At 40.6% G+C, this 11,503-nt stretch overlaps 1 protein-coding gene across 2 annotated transcripts in view; it reads left to right on the top strand.

The window, feature by feature from the left end:
- PCNX (pecanex homolog (Drosophila)) overlaps positions 1-11,503 on the top strand; it is an 83,392-nt gene that overhangs the window by 69,546 nt on the left and 2,343 nt on the right. Inside the window, exons 30-35 of one of the 2 annotated variants that reach the window (XM_009703406.1) lie at positions 3,539-3,769; positions 4,161-4,435; positions 6,167-6,408; positions 7,512-7,958; positions 8,839-8,924; positions 9,398-9,538. In XM_009703406.1, the coding sequence (XP_009701708.1) occupies positions 3,539-3,769; positions 4,161-4,435; positions 6,167-6,408; positions 7,512-7,958; positions 8,839-8,924; positions 9,398-9,538 (1,422 nt within the window). Of the gene's footprint in view, positions 1-3,538; positions 3,770-4,160; positions 4,440-6,166; positions 6,409-7,511; positions 7,959-8,838; positions 8,925-9,397; positions 9,539-11,503 lie in introns of those variants that run through there. The other variant, XM_009703407.1, reaches the window with a different exon arrangement.

Raw genomic sequence — 11,503 nt, 5'->3', positions numbered from 1 at the left:
CAGAGTGAAAGAGAATGCAGTTTATGCTCAGAGCTTGAAAATTTCATCAAATATAGATCAGAGAACATATCAGGCCCTGTTTCATATCCATCTAGAGATAATTCCCTTATGAACAGCCGCTGATATTTTCCCTCCCTCTTCCCCTGCCCACATATGTATGTAATTGGCTTAAAAGGTTATCATGCCATTCAAAGCTGCACAGCCCTTTCCTCCAACGGGAATTGTTTTTCTTGTTGTTTTTTTTTTTTTCCTTTGAAGTGCTGTAATAAGACACTTTGGTGTTACTCATTGATCCCGTTGGTAAGGTTTCAGATGAGAAGGTTGCCTTTCAATAAGCTGAAACTGGAGTTGGTCTTTGTGGTGAACTGAGGGTGAAGCTGAACAACCTAAAATTCTGTCCAGTCTGTCTATTAACTAAGCTCAGCAAGTACAAGAAAGCATGTACTGAGTGATAAGCACTCTGTGAGGCGGGGGAAAGTGTTGATAGTCTAGAAGAACAGATTGCTTGAAAGTCATAGTAAATAGGCAAATCTTAGTTGTGCTTTTTTAATAATAAAGTGGTTTTTTTGCATTCATTGCACAGTCTAGAAGTCCCCCAAAGCTAGCAGTGATTGAATCAACTTCATGTAACATGAACTCCCTGTATTTAGCAGAATGCATATGTTAGGAGTACATGTAGCAAAGTAGAAAAATTGCGAAATCATTGGTGAAACCAGCAGAAGTACCACTTCAGCAATTCTGAAGTGTTCTCAGTATATTTGGGTTATTTTGGCTGGAACTCAGTGGGGAAAAAAAGGAGAGTTTCTGACCTTTGGAAGAAGGGGCAGGAAATTCAGGAGGACTACAAGGATGTCATGAGATTATGCAGGGAGAAAAAGTTGGACCAAAGCCCAACTAGAACTTAATCTGGCTACCGCTGTAGAAGACAATAAAAAAATGTTTCTATTAAACACATTAGCAACAAAAGGAGGGCTAAGGAGAATCTCTGTCCTTTATTGGACGTGGGGAGGAAAACATAGTGACAAAGGATGAAAAAAAGGCTGAGGTACATAATGCCTTCTTTGCCTCAATCTTTAATAGTAAGACCAGTTGTTCTCTGGGTACCAGCCCCCTAAGCTGGAAGACAGGGAACAGAATGAAGCCCCCATAATCCAAAAGGAAATGGTTAGTGACCTGCTATACCACTTGGACACACACAAGTCTGTGGGACCAGATGGGATCTGCCCAAGGGTATGCAGGGAGCTGGCGGAAGTGCTCACCAAGCCGATTTCCATCACTGGTCAGTAGCTCTGGCTAATCAGGGAGGTCCCAATTTACTAGAGGTTAGCAAATGTGATGCCCATCTACAAGAAGGGCCAGAAGGAGGAGCTGGGGAAATACAGGCCTCTCAGCCTGACCTCAGTGCCAGGGAAGGTTATGGAGCAGATAATCTTGAGTGCCATCACGTGGCACGTACAGGACAACCAGGTGATCAGGCCCAGTCAGCATGGGCTGTGAAAGGCACGTCCTGCTTGACTGAACTGATCTCCTTCTATGACAGGGTGGCCCACTTAGTGGATTATGGAAAAGCTGTGGATGTTGTCTACCTAGACTTTAGTAAAGCCTTTGACACTGTTTCCCACACACAGCATTCTCTTGGAGAAACTGGCTGCTCATGACTTGGATGGATGAAAAACTGGCTGGATGGTAAAAAACTATGCTGTGTAAAAAAAACTGGCCGGATGGCTGGGCCCAAAGAGTGGTGGTAAACGGAGTTAAATCCAGTTGACGACCAGTCATAAGTGGTGTTCCTCAGGGCTCAGTATTGGGGTCGTTTCTGATTAATATTTTTATCAATGATCTGGATGAGGGGATTGAGTGCACCCTCAGTCAGTTTGCAGGTGACACCAAGTTAGGCAGGGGTGTTGGTCTGCTTGAGGGTAGGAAGGCTCTGCAGAGGCGTATGAACAGGCTGGCTCAGTGGGCTAAGGCCCATTGTATGAAATTCAAGAAGGCTCAGTGTCGAGTCCTGCACTTGGATGACAACAACCCCATGCAATGCTATGGGCTTGGGTAAGAGTGGCTGGAAAGCTGCCTGGCAGCAAAGGACCTGGGGGTGTTGGTCGACAGCCACCTGAATATGAGCCAGCAGTGTGTCCAGGTGGCTAAGAAGGCCAACAGCATCCTGGCTTGTATCAGAAACAGTGTGGCCAGCAGGACTAGGGCAGTGGTCGTCCCTTTGTACTCAGCACTGGTGAGGCTGCACCTCGAATGCTGTGTTCAGTTTTGGTCCTCTCATTACAAGACAGACATTGAGGTGCTGAAGTGAGTCCAGAGAAAGGCAACGGAGCTGGTGAAGGGTCTGGAGCACAAGTCTGGTGGGGAGCAGCTGAGGGAGCTGGGGGTGTTTAGCCTGGAGAAAAGGAGGCTGAGGGGAGACCTGATCGCTCTCTACAAATGCCTGAAAGAAGGTTGTAGCGAGGTGGGGGTCGGTCTCCCAAGTAACAAGCGATAGGATGAGAGGAAACAGCCTCAAGTTGTGTGCCAGGGGAGGTTTAGATTGGATATTGGGAAAAATTTCCTCACCAAAAGGGTTGTCAGGCACTGGAACAGGCTGCCCAGGGAAGTAGCTGAGTCTCTGTCCCTGGAGGTATTTAAAAGATGTGTAGGTGTGGTGCTTAGGGACATGGTTTAGTGGTGGACTTTGGCAGTGCTAGGTTAATGGTTGGTCTTAGAGGTCTTTTCTAACTGAAATGATTCTATGATTCTGTGCAGAATGGGCTTGAATTAAGTCGGAGAATAAAAAAGGAGAAAAATACAAATATTTCTAACAATAAAAAGCGTTTTTTCTGAACGTTGTTGTATTAATCTATAAAAGGTGATTTTATTCACTTGCAGTGCAATAGCATATAGAGGTTTCAGCTGGTGTTGGTGATTTTAGCTATTAACCGCTATCCTTTTTTAACCAGAAAGTGATGTGACCTAATAATGAATTGAACTTGCAAATGTTGTGTTTCTGTTTGACTAGCAGTAACGTAAGTTCTGTGATAGTATCTGATGCTGGAAGTCTGTCATCAAGTATTAATGTGAACTTTTTAATAGAAAATAGAGATAAACCTTGGGTTTTTTTCTTCCTATTGCTATTTTCGTGTAATACAGTCTCCATGAATAATCAGTGCATTACTGAAGTGTGTTTTACAGTTGGAGACTTGTGAATAAGCAAAGAAGATAAAACTAAAATGCTTCTGCAGGCAATATAAATAGATATCAATCTAGTGTAAAATTGAACTAGAAATTTACTTGAATCAGTAATAGACAGGTCCTTCCAATCCTTTTGGTTTTAAGTTTTAAGTTAAAAAGGAAGCCAACAGAAATGATCTGTTGGAAAAGAGGTTGTCTTTAACAATAATCTTTAGTAGGTATCTAATATTTTTGATGTCTAACTTTGTGTAATGCACTGAGCCTTTCAAGGCTTTGAGGTGTGAAATGTCTGCTTTTTATATGTAGTTACATCTGAAATCTTAATCATATCTTACTGAACGTGTGTTCTTGGAAACAGGATCACTTTACTTCTCCAGATGAATATGATGATCCTTCTGTCCTTTATGAAGCCATAACTACCCATGAAGAAAATCTAGTTATAGCACATGAAGGGGACCCTGCTTGGCGCAGTGCAGTTCTTTCCAATTCTCCCTCCCTTCTTGCTCTGCGTCACGTGATGGATGATGGCACCAATGAATATAAAATCATTATGCTGAATAAGCGGTATCTCAGTTTCAGAGTCATTAAGGTAAGCTTTGTGCGCATTCCATGTTGCAGTATGTTGTGGCGTATTTTAAAAACTATACCAAGCTGCTGCGTCAACTCGAATTGTTACTTTTTGGTTATTGATCTGTCATTGCTCGAGCTGCTTCTTTTCATGTAGTGGAAGTATTTAATCAGAAAATCAGTTCCTGACTTAAAATATCTTATTTCTCATCCCATTCTTAGATTTGCTTTATTCTTGCTGTTGCAGCCTGTGTCCATAAGTTCAGCTTTTTAAAGAAGTGAATGTGAATGCTTGCAGTTCTGCAGTGCAATATTACACATACACTCGTGAAGGTCTAAGTATAGCAAAGCAGTCATCACACATTCTCACTGTTTCACTTTCTGACGCAGCCGTTCTAACTTGGCTTTTGCAGGTGAATAAGGAGTGTGTGCGTGGCCTGTGGGCAGGACAACAGCAGGAGCTTGTCTTCCTGCGTAATCGTAATCCTGAAAGAGGAAGTATCCAAAATGCAAAACAAGCTCTGAGGAACATGATCAACTCCTCTTGTGACCAGCCAATTGGATACCCAATCTATGTCTCACCTTTGACTACTTCCTATTCAGATAGTCATGAACAGCTTAAGGAGATTCTTGGAGGAGCTATCAGCTTAGGAAACATCAGAAACTTCATAGTGTCTACATGGCACAGGTGAGCTGAGGAAATGACTTCTCATTAGTACGTGTTCATGCTCTCATATTCCATTAACTGGTCCCGTACATGCCCAACACAGCATGGTTTATAATATTCAATCATATAAAACTAAATAAGCCGTGAGTTTTATTTCAGGCACATCTGTAACGTATGGCAGCTGTTTTGGTATGGGATTAATCTTCAAGGTGTATAAGTAACATGCCACAAACTATGTAAATGAGAGCTCAGAAAAAAAACAGGACAAAGTCTAGATGCAAGCACTACAACTTCAGTTCTAATGTCAGGTCTGATAATGACAGGCCAAACAACTTCTGTATTACTTTTTTTCAGTACCATCACTTCTGCAGTCTGTAACACCGTCTTTACAGAATCAGGACTACTTGGTAGGGTTCCTGTCTGGCAAATACTCAGCATGAAAGTGCTGATATTAATGTTGTTAGGGTATGCTCATACACAGTAACGCAAGCTTTAGCTGTTCAGAATTCTACGAGTGCTTATACCCTGTATGTCAGAGCCACAATAAGTAACTGGAGTGATGATAATATAATCTTCCCTCCACATGAGCCCTCAGTAACCCAGTAGAAACTCTTGCTTTGCTGTGTTTTATAGGCCATGGGAACCTTACTGCACTTCTGGGCCCTTATGACTGTGGCTCCAAAAGCAACAGTAGCAGCTGTGTGTGGCATTCAGAAATGTGTGTCCCAGTTCTTGCCAGTTCCAGGAGCTGGTGCCATAGTTGGAACAGTCCTGTAGCTGTTCTGATGATCATATTTACACTTAGACATCTACAGCACATCAAAACAGAATGTGCTGCTTCACCCCAGAATATGCCGCACTTACTACAGTCTGTGGTGTTCTGTTGCCATCTGCTTGTCTGACATGTGGATAGAGTAACAGGTGAAAGTATGACACACAACAGTATTTGGATCCAAGCTGGGTATGCTTCGGGCTTCTGGATCCCAGGGGCAAATAAAATTGGAAAGGAGTGGTCAGTGTATTTGAGTGAGACGGAAAGAAAAGAATAATTAAAAAGTAAGAGTTAAAGGGAGGAGGAATGTGCTGTGTTTTTTGTGTCCATTTGAAGTTTATTAATGCAAACGATGTGGTGAAAAGCCTGTATGGTTATGTACCCTGGAAAATGTTGGCTAACCTACTCTCTTGAATGTTCAAAATTCACACTACAATTTGTGATTCAAATAATTGCAATATGTGCTTCAAACAACTGTAAGTATGTTACTGAATGTAACAAGAAACCAAATATGTTTAAAAAAAAATTACAAAACAACAAACATTCTTTTTCTGTTCATTTGAATAGACAAAGGTTTTGCAGTACAAGAATATTTGACTCGTGTTCAGGAGCATAAATTTTACTAAACTGTTGCAAAATAACCAGGATGTTCTACCAGCATTTTATTTTTAGGATTTTATCACTTTGTTGTACTTCAGAGGTGGCTTGATTTTTTTCAAAAGCTATTTTATATGAACATTTGGCTTATCATAAGTAACTGTTACTTGAATAACTGTCATGAAGAAAATTGCAGTCTCTTGAAAAGTGACATTTATATTTGCAAAGTATATTCTGAGAAAATAAAGTCAAGTTTTATCTGATTTTAGGGACTGCTGTGGATTGTGCTGAGTAAAGCATTTTGCTTGTCATCATAAGGCATTTCTTGGAATCCCAATGGTCAGGAGGCCTGACTTGATGTGTCAATTGCATTGTGTTTTCAGATTAAGGAAAGGCTGTGGAGCTGGCTGCAATAGTGGTGGAAATATTGAAGATTCAGATGCTGGAGGTGGAGCTTCTTGCACAAGTAACAATGCAACTATCAATGAGTCGCAGAGCAGCATGTCGCAAGGAGGAGGGAATGCAACTACAGGGCAGGGACCTGGAGCAGTACAGCACCCTCCTGTTGCAGCTCATCCCACAACTCTTCCTGCAGCTCATCCACCAACTCATCCCTCCACTCTGGGTAAAGTTGAAATAAAACAAAGCAACAATTTTATGCAAGTACAATCTTATAGCCAGATCTGGCCTTTCAGCTCTTTGGAACAGGCCTAAGTTAAAAGGAAAAGCAAACAAAAGTGACTTGATTATTTAGTGTTAACACCTGCTGGATTCATCTCAAACTACAGTGCTGTTCTATGCAATGCAAGATTTCCAAACAGAGATTTGAGCAATAGGAGTATAGTTGTGCTGGCAAAATAGATTAAATAAATTTTTATAATATATCTCTACAAATTGGATCTTTTCACTTCTGTCATATTGTCTGCAAATGCTGAACTTGTCATTTTTTGGTGAATGTCTCTGTATTTCTTGTTTATACAGCGGAATGGATTCTCTATTTCCATAGTATTTTAGCCAAATCCTATCCAAGCGTCCGTAGTGATCTGTAGTTAGGGAGGTGATAAACAGTAAAGCTGAGAAAAAGCTTTTGAAACACTGCCTGAACTCCCAAAGAATATAAAAGTATGTAGTTGAATGAACTTTTTTTTTTTACACAACATAATTAGGTCTACCAGCTGTGGAGATTTATCTACAAGTGCTTAGTATAGAAAAAGCAATGACACAAATGCTTATAAATGGCAATTCCTGTTTTTCAGTTCAAGTGTGTTATTTAACTGAAATTGTTTAAGAACAGCTTTTACTCTAACATTTTTTGACTCAAATCTTTGAACATCCAGTCAGGCATATTAAGAAAGAATGTTTAGTATTTTGAAACATGGGCATCTCTACCTGCCTTAGTGCCTTAGGTATGGGAAACCTAAGTGTTAATACTAAGAAACAAACTGTTAATGTGGGAAGAGCAAGGCTGAAGCATTTTTCAAGCTACTTGTCTTGCAGGGATTGTGAATTGAACAGAATATGAAATTCCAAGATAAGATGAATGGATTGTATTCAAATTCTCTGCTATATGAAATGCAACAGAGATCATCTGCAGTACAGCTGTTTGACGGGTCTCATCAGCAACATCTGAATTTTGTATCTTAAGTGCTAAAGCATTTTTGTGTTGGCAATCTAATGTGTGTGGGAGGCTTTACCAAACTCTCCTGATTCTGTATCTTTTACTTTTAGGCACCAGTCACAGCTCTCACTCTGTGCAGTCCAGCCTTGTCAGACATTCCCCTGCCCGTGCCTCAGTAGCTAGCCATTCATCTTCTTATTGCTCCGGCAGCCGTCATTCATCTCTTCGCACATCCACAACAGGCTTTGTGCCTTGTCGTCGCTCTTCCACCAGTCAGATATCCCTTCGTAACCTCCCATCATCCATCCAGTCCCGCCTATCTATGGTGAACCAAATGGAACCTACTGGCCAGACTGGGGTCAGCGCGCAGCATGGACTGCCCTCTTCTAGCAGCTCCAGCCAAAGCATCCCAGCCTGTAAACAGCATGCCCTTGTGGGCTTTCTAGGGACAGAAGGAGGGAGTAATGCAACTGAAACTCAGTCAGGTGGTAATGCAAGCCCTGCAAATCAAATGCAAGCCAAAAAGGATGACGTTATTTACAGAATCCAGGTGAATAGTCCAGAAGAACAAGTTAACCTATGCTTCCACGTGCTTTTGTTAGTGTTACCTTGTATGTTGTTGAAATCACTACTTTTAAATAAGCACAGAACCTGGAATGTCTCAGTATATGACTATTGTGTAGTTACATTTGGAGAACTAATGTGAGGAAAAGCTTTTCTGGACAACCAGCCTTCCTGCATGCTTAGACGTTCCTGTTTGTTACTTATATGTTTTGCTGTAGTGCAGCTTTGAGAATGTCAACTGAACTCAATTCCACTTCATATTTAGTTTGCCTTTATTCATTACAACATATAAAGCTAAACAGCTTCATTTGCAGGGCAGAAAACAACTAGGTTTTTTCTTTTAAACCAAACAGATTTTCCACAAAATTAAGTGTAAAAATAGATAGAGAGATATATATATATATATATATATACACACACACACTTTCAATTCTGTATGTATTTATTCTTTGGTTATTGCCACAAGTCTGGGCTGCCTGAGCAGCAAACAGTACACCATTGACTAAGTTAATTGTGGCAGCCTTACTTGCTTTGTGAAAATCCAGAAAATTGTATTCTTGCTCTTCTAGCTTTTGTTAGCCTCACATATGTGTCTTTGGCAGTATATTAGTGGGAAACATCACAAGTGTGTTTAGTAGGATAGATCATAACAAATATGACTTCATTGCTGATATTGCCTTCTTTTAGAGTAATCTTTAGTAAACTTAGTGAACTGCATCATAGTGGGCAAAAATAACAAATTGATTTTGCAGATCTGTGCTTAGTGGCTTTTGTGTGCAGGCAAGGGCCCTTTTATGAAATTGCTTAATTCCTCTGTGTGAGGAGGATACAGGCAGAGTTGACACATGCCCTTGGATAGCGGACATGATGCAGTTTTCGCTGTCCTTAAATGGGAAGAAATTTTCAGGAGTTTTCTCCTGCTGTGCCTGTGGAAAGGCCAGTTTACTTCAAAACGTGGGGTGGGTCTCAACTGACCATGCTAGTAGATAAATGGTTCTTCAGCCTAACAGTAAATTCTCCAGGACTGTGTTTCTTAAGATATTCTGTAAGAAGTGATGAGCCAGTTTTAATAGCTCATCATCACTTGACTCTTCCCTGCTACTGGACTATGTACTGCCAATGCTTATGTTGTGCCATCTCCTCAGACCCTGCTATGAGCCAGTATATATAACTCAAAGAAGGGGTGGGAAAGGGAACCAGAACCGCTGTGTTAGCAGTGAACTGGTGTATTGTCAGCTGTGCCTAATTTCCAAATTCTGTGTTGCTCAGGCTTTTTGCCAGCCTGGAGCTTGAGTTTCTGACATTGAAGTTGGTCAGAAATGGGTTTCTATGAGTTAAGTCAGTTCTCCAGAAGCATGCAAAAGGTTACAGTTTATCTGTTTCTTTTAAATTTTGGCTGAACTAACAGTCAAAACTCAATTCCTACTTATAGTTAATGGATCCCAGTCAAGTACTGGAAGGGATCAACGTGTCAAAAAGGAAAGAGCTGCAGTGGCCAGATGAGGTGATACGGCTAAAAGCTGGAAGAAACAGCTGGAAAGACTGGAGTCCTCAGGAAGGCATGGAAGGCCATGTAAGTTTTGCTTAGAAGTTGACAAGCTAATTTTAAAGAAGGCAGCATCTTGATTCTATGGCAGTCTGCCTAGATGTCAAGGCCAAAGATACATGTAGTAGTAAGTTGGATTAGCAGCTGTCCTCCAAGTCACTGTTGCTGGAAGAGCAGGTCTAGAATCCTAATTTGAAGCAGAAGGGTATTTCTGCAACTGCATCCAAAAGAAGCAAGATTCAGATGTTGTCAACCACCTCTCCTTCCTTGCCTTCTTCCAGCTCTTGTCATGAACTCTCAGGCATTGTGCTTATTCATCCAACCTTCATTTTCCTTTCCTTAAACTGTCAATCCTTGGGCAAATACAGAAAGTCAGTTTACCAAGAGTCCTTAAGAGAATGGTTAGCAGTATTTGGTTTTAAATTATTCTGATGAAAATAGAGCCAAGGTTCTCTTCAGATGTCTCTTTGTTATGTAATAGGTATGTGATAGGTGTTCCTTTCCTTTCAGATGGAAATCTGCTGTAACTAAAGCTTGTGAAAGCCTATGACTTGAAACTCCGTCTCCCTTTTCCCTAGGGATGTCATATCTGCATGTTACAAAAATGCACTGCATTAGTTAAACTTACCTCCCAATTTAGGCTCTCTTTAGGAGGAAAAAAAAACCCAGCTCTATATTTGAGGCTTTTTGGTTTTGAGACACATGCATTTTTTAGACCTTTATGTCTATAAAGATGCTCCAGTGAGTATTCTTTCAATGATAAGTAGTAAAAGGGAAGAGTCACTGACATTGTGTCTGCATTGGTTCATTGATGCAACTGTATTTTCATTTGGATTATGTCAGTTCTGATCGTTTATAAGAATTTGCTTTGATCGACTGCTTACCTCAATTGGAGGCGTTGTTTATAAATTGGATTCAGGGGCTGGATTACACTTCCTGAAAGTCCACATCCACATCAGTGTGGATGTGTGTGCAAACCTCAGGTAAGAAATTACAATATGCTGATAACACAGTGTATGCCAAATCTACCTTGATGTTATATGTATGTGAAGGAAGGGCCCTGGAAATAAATTCCTTCCACAAATAATTGTGTCATAGTTGACGGTCCACTCTTAAGATAGTAGAGTTACCTGTAGGTAACACCTAGGAGTAGAATGCCATTGTAAACATTCATAGTTATGTTGGATTTAGACATTATACCTTTGGAATTTCCTTAGCTGTTGCAGATCAAGGATGTTGTAAAGATGACGAATGTAAAGGGTTATATCGAAACATGTCCTATTGCCTGGTATCATTGGACAGTTTTTTTTCAGGAGTTTGTGAATATGTTTTGCAAATTGCAGCATGCTGATATGTACAGTGATTGATGTTACAGAAAGATTAAAACAAGAGGATTTGAAGATCAGAGTAAGCTACTGTTCTGAACACTTCTCATCTATTTTTGGTGCAGCATACTGGCAGGTTTTTTTTAGAATAACGTCTTTTAACCTAAGAGGAAAGGGGGAAAGCACCAGATTATCCTGTGTGTGATTAGGAGGAGGAGATTTAATTTGATGACGTAGTTTCCACTGCCTGCTTCAGCTGCCTGTGGCTAAAGATACTAGCATCAATAAAGCCGTTAGCTCTTAGGACAGTCTTCCCTTTCTGATTCTGCAGCTGCGGTCCTTTCTGCAAACAGGCAGAAATGATTCTTACCTGCTGAGATGCTGCTCATCAAGCAGTTTACCAGCCAAAGCCTTATGTCAGTGTTCTTGATATGAAGTTCAGCACTCAGTTGTTCAAAACTGTTCTACTACATAGAAAAAAAGCATTTTCCTAACTTTGCTTTTTATTTTGCTAAGTATATAGTATATATAACGCACAAAGATGTTTTAGGGTTTCTTCAAGGAAATGAAATTTAGCAGTCCTTTTTGTATTGTAGCTACTTCTTCCAGGACTTTGAGATTAAAGTATACCCTGCATTACCTTTCTATGATACCTGACACCGGCATG

This window comes from Cariama cristata, unplaced genomic scaffold (assembly GCF_000690535.1).
Source record: "Cariama cristata isolate BGI_N322 unplaced genomic scaffold, ASM69053v1 scaffold9557, whole genome shotgun sequence".
Lineage (NCBI taxonomy): Eukaryota > Metazoa > Chordata > Aves > Cariamiformes > Cariamidae > Cariama > Cariama cristata.
The sequence above is the reverse complement of the archived record's forward strand: the minus strand, read 5'-3'. Positions and strand labels throughout refer to the sequence as shown.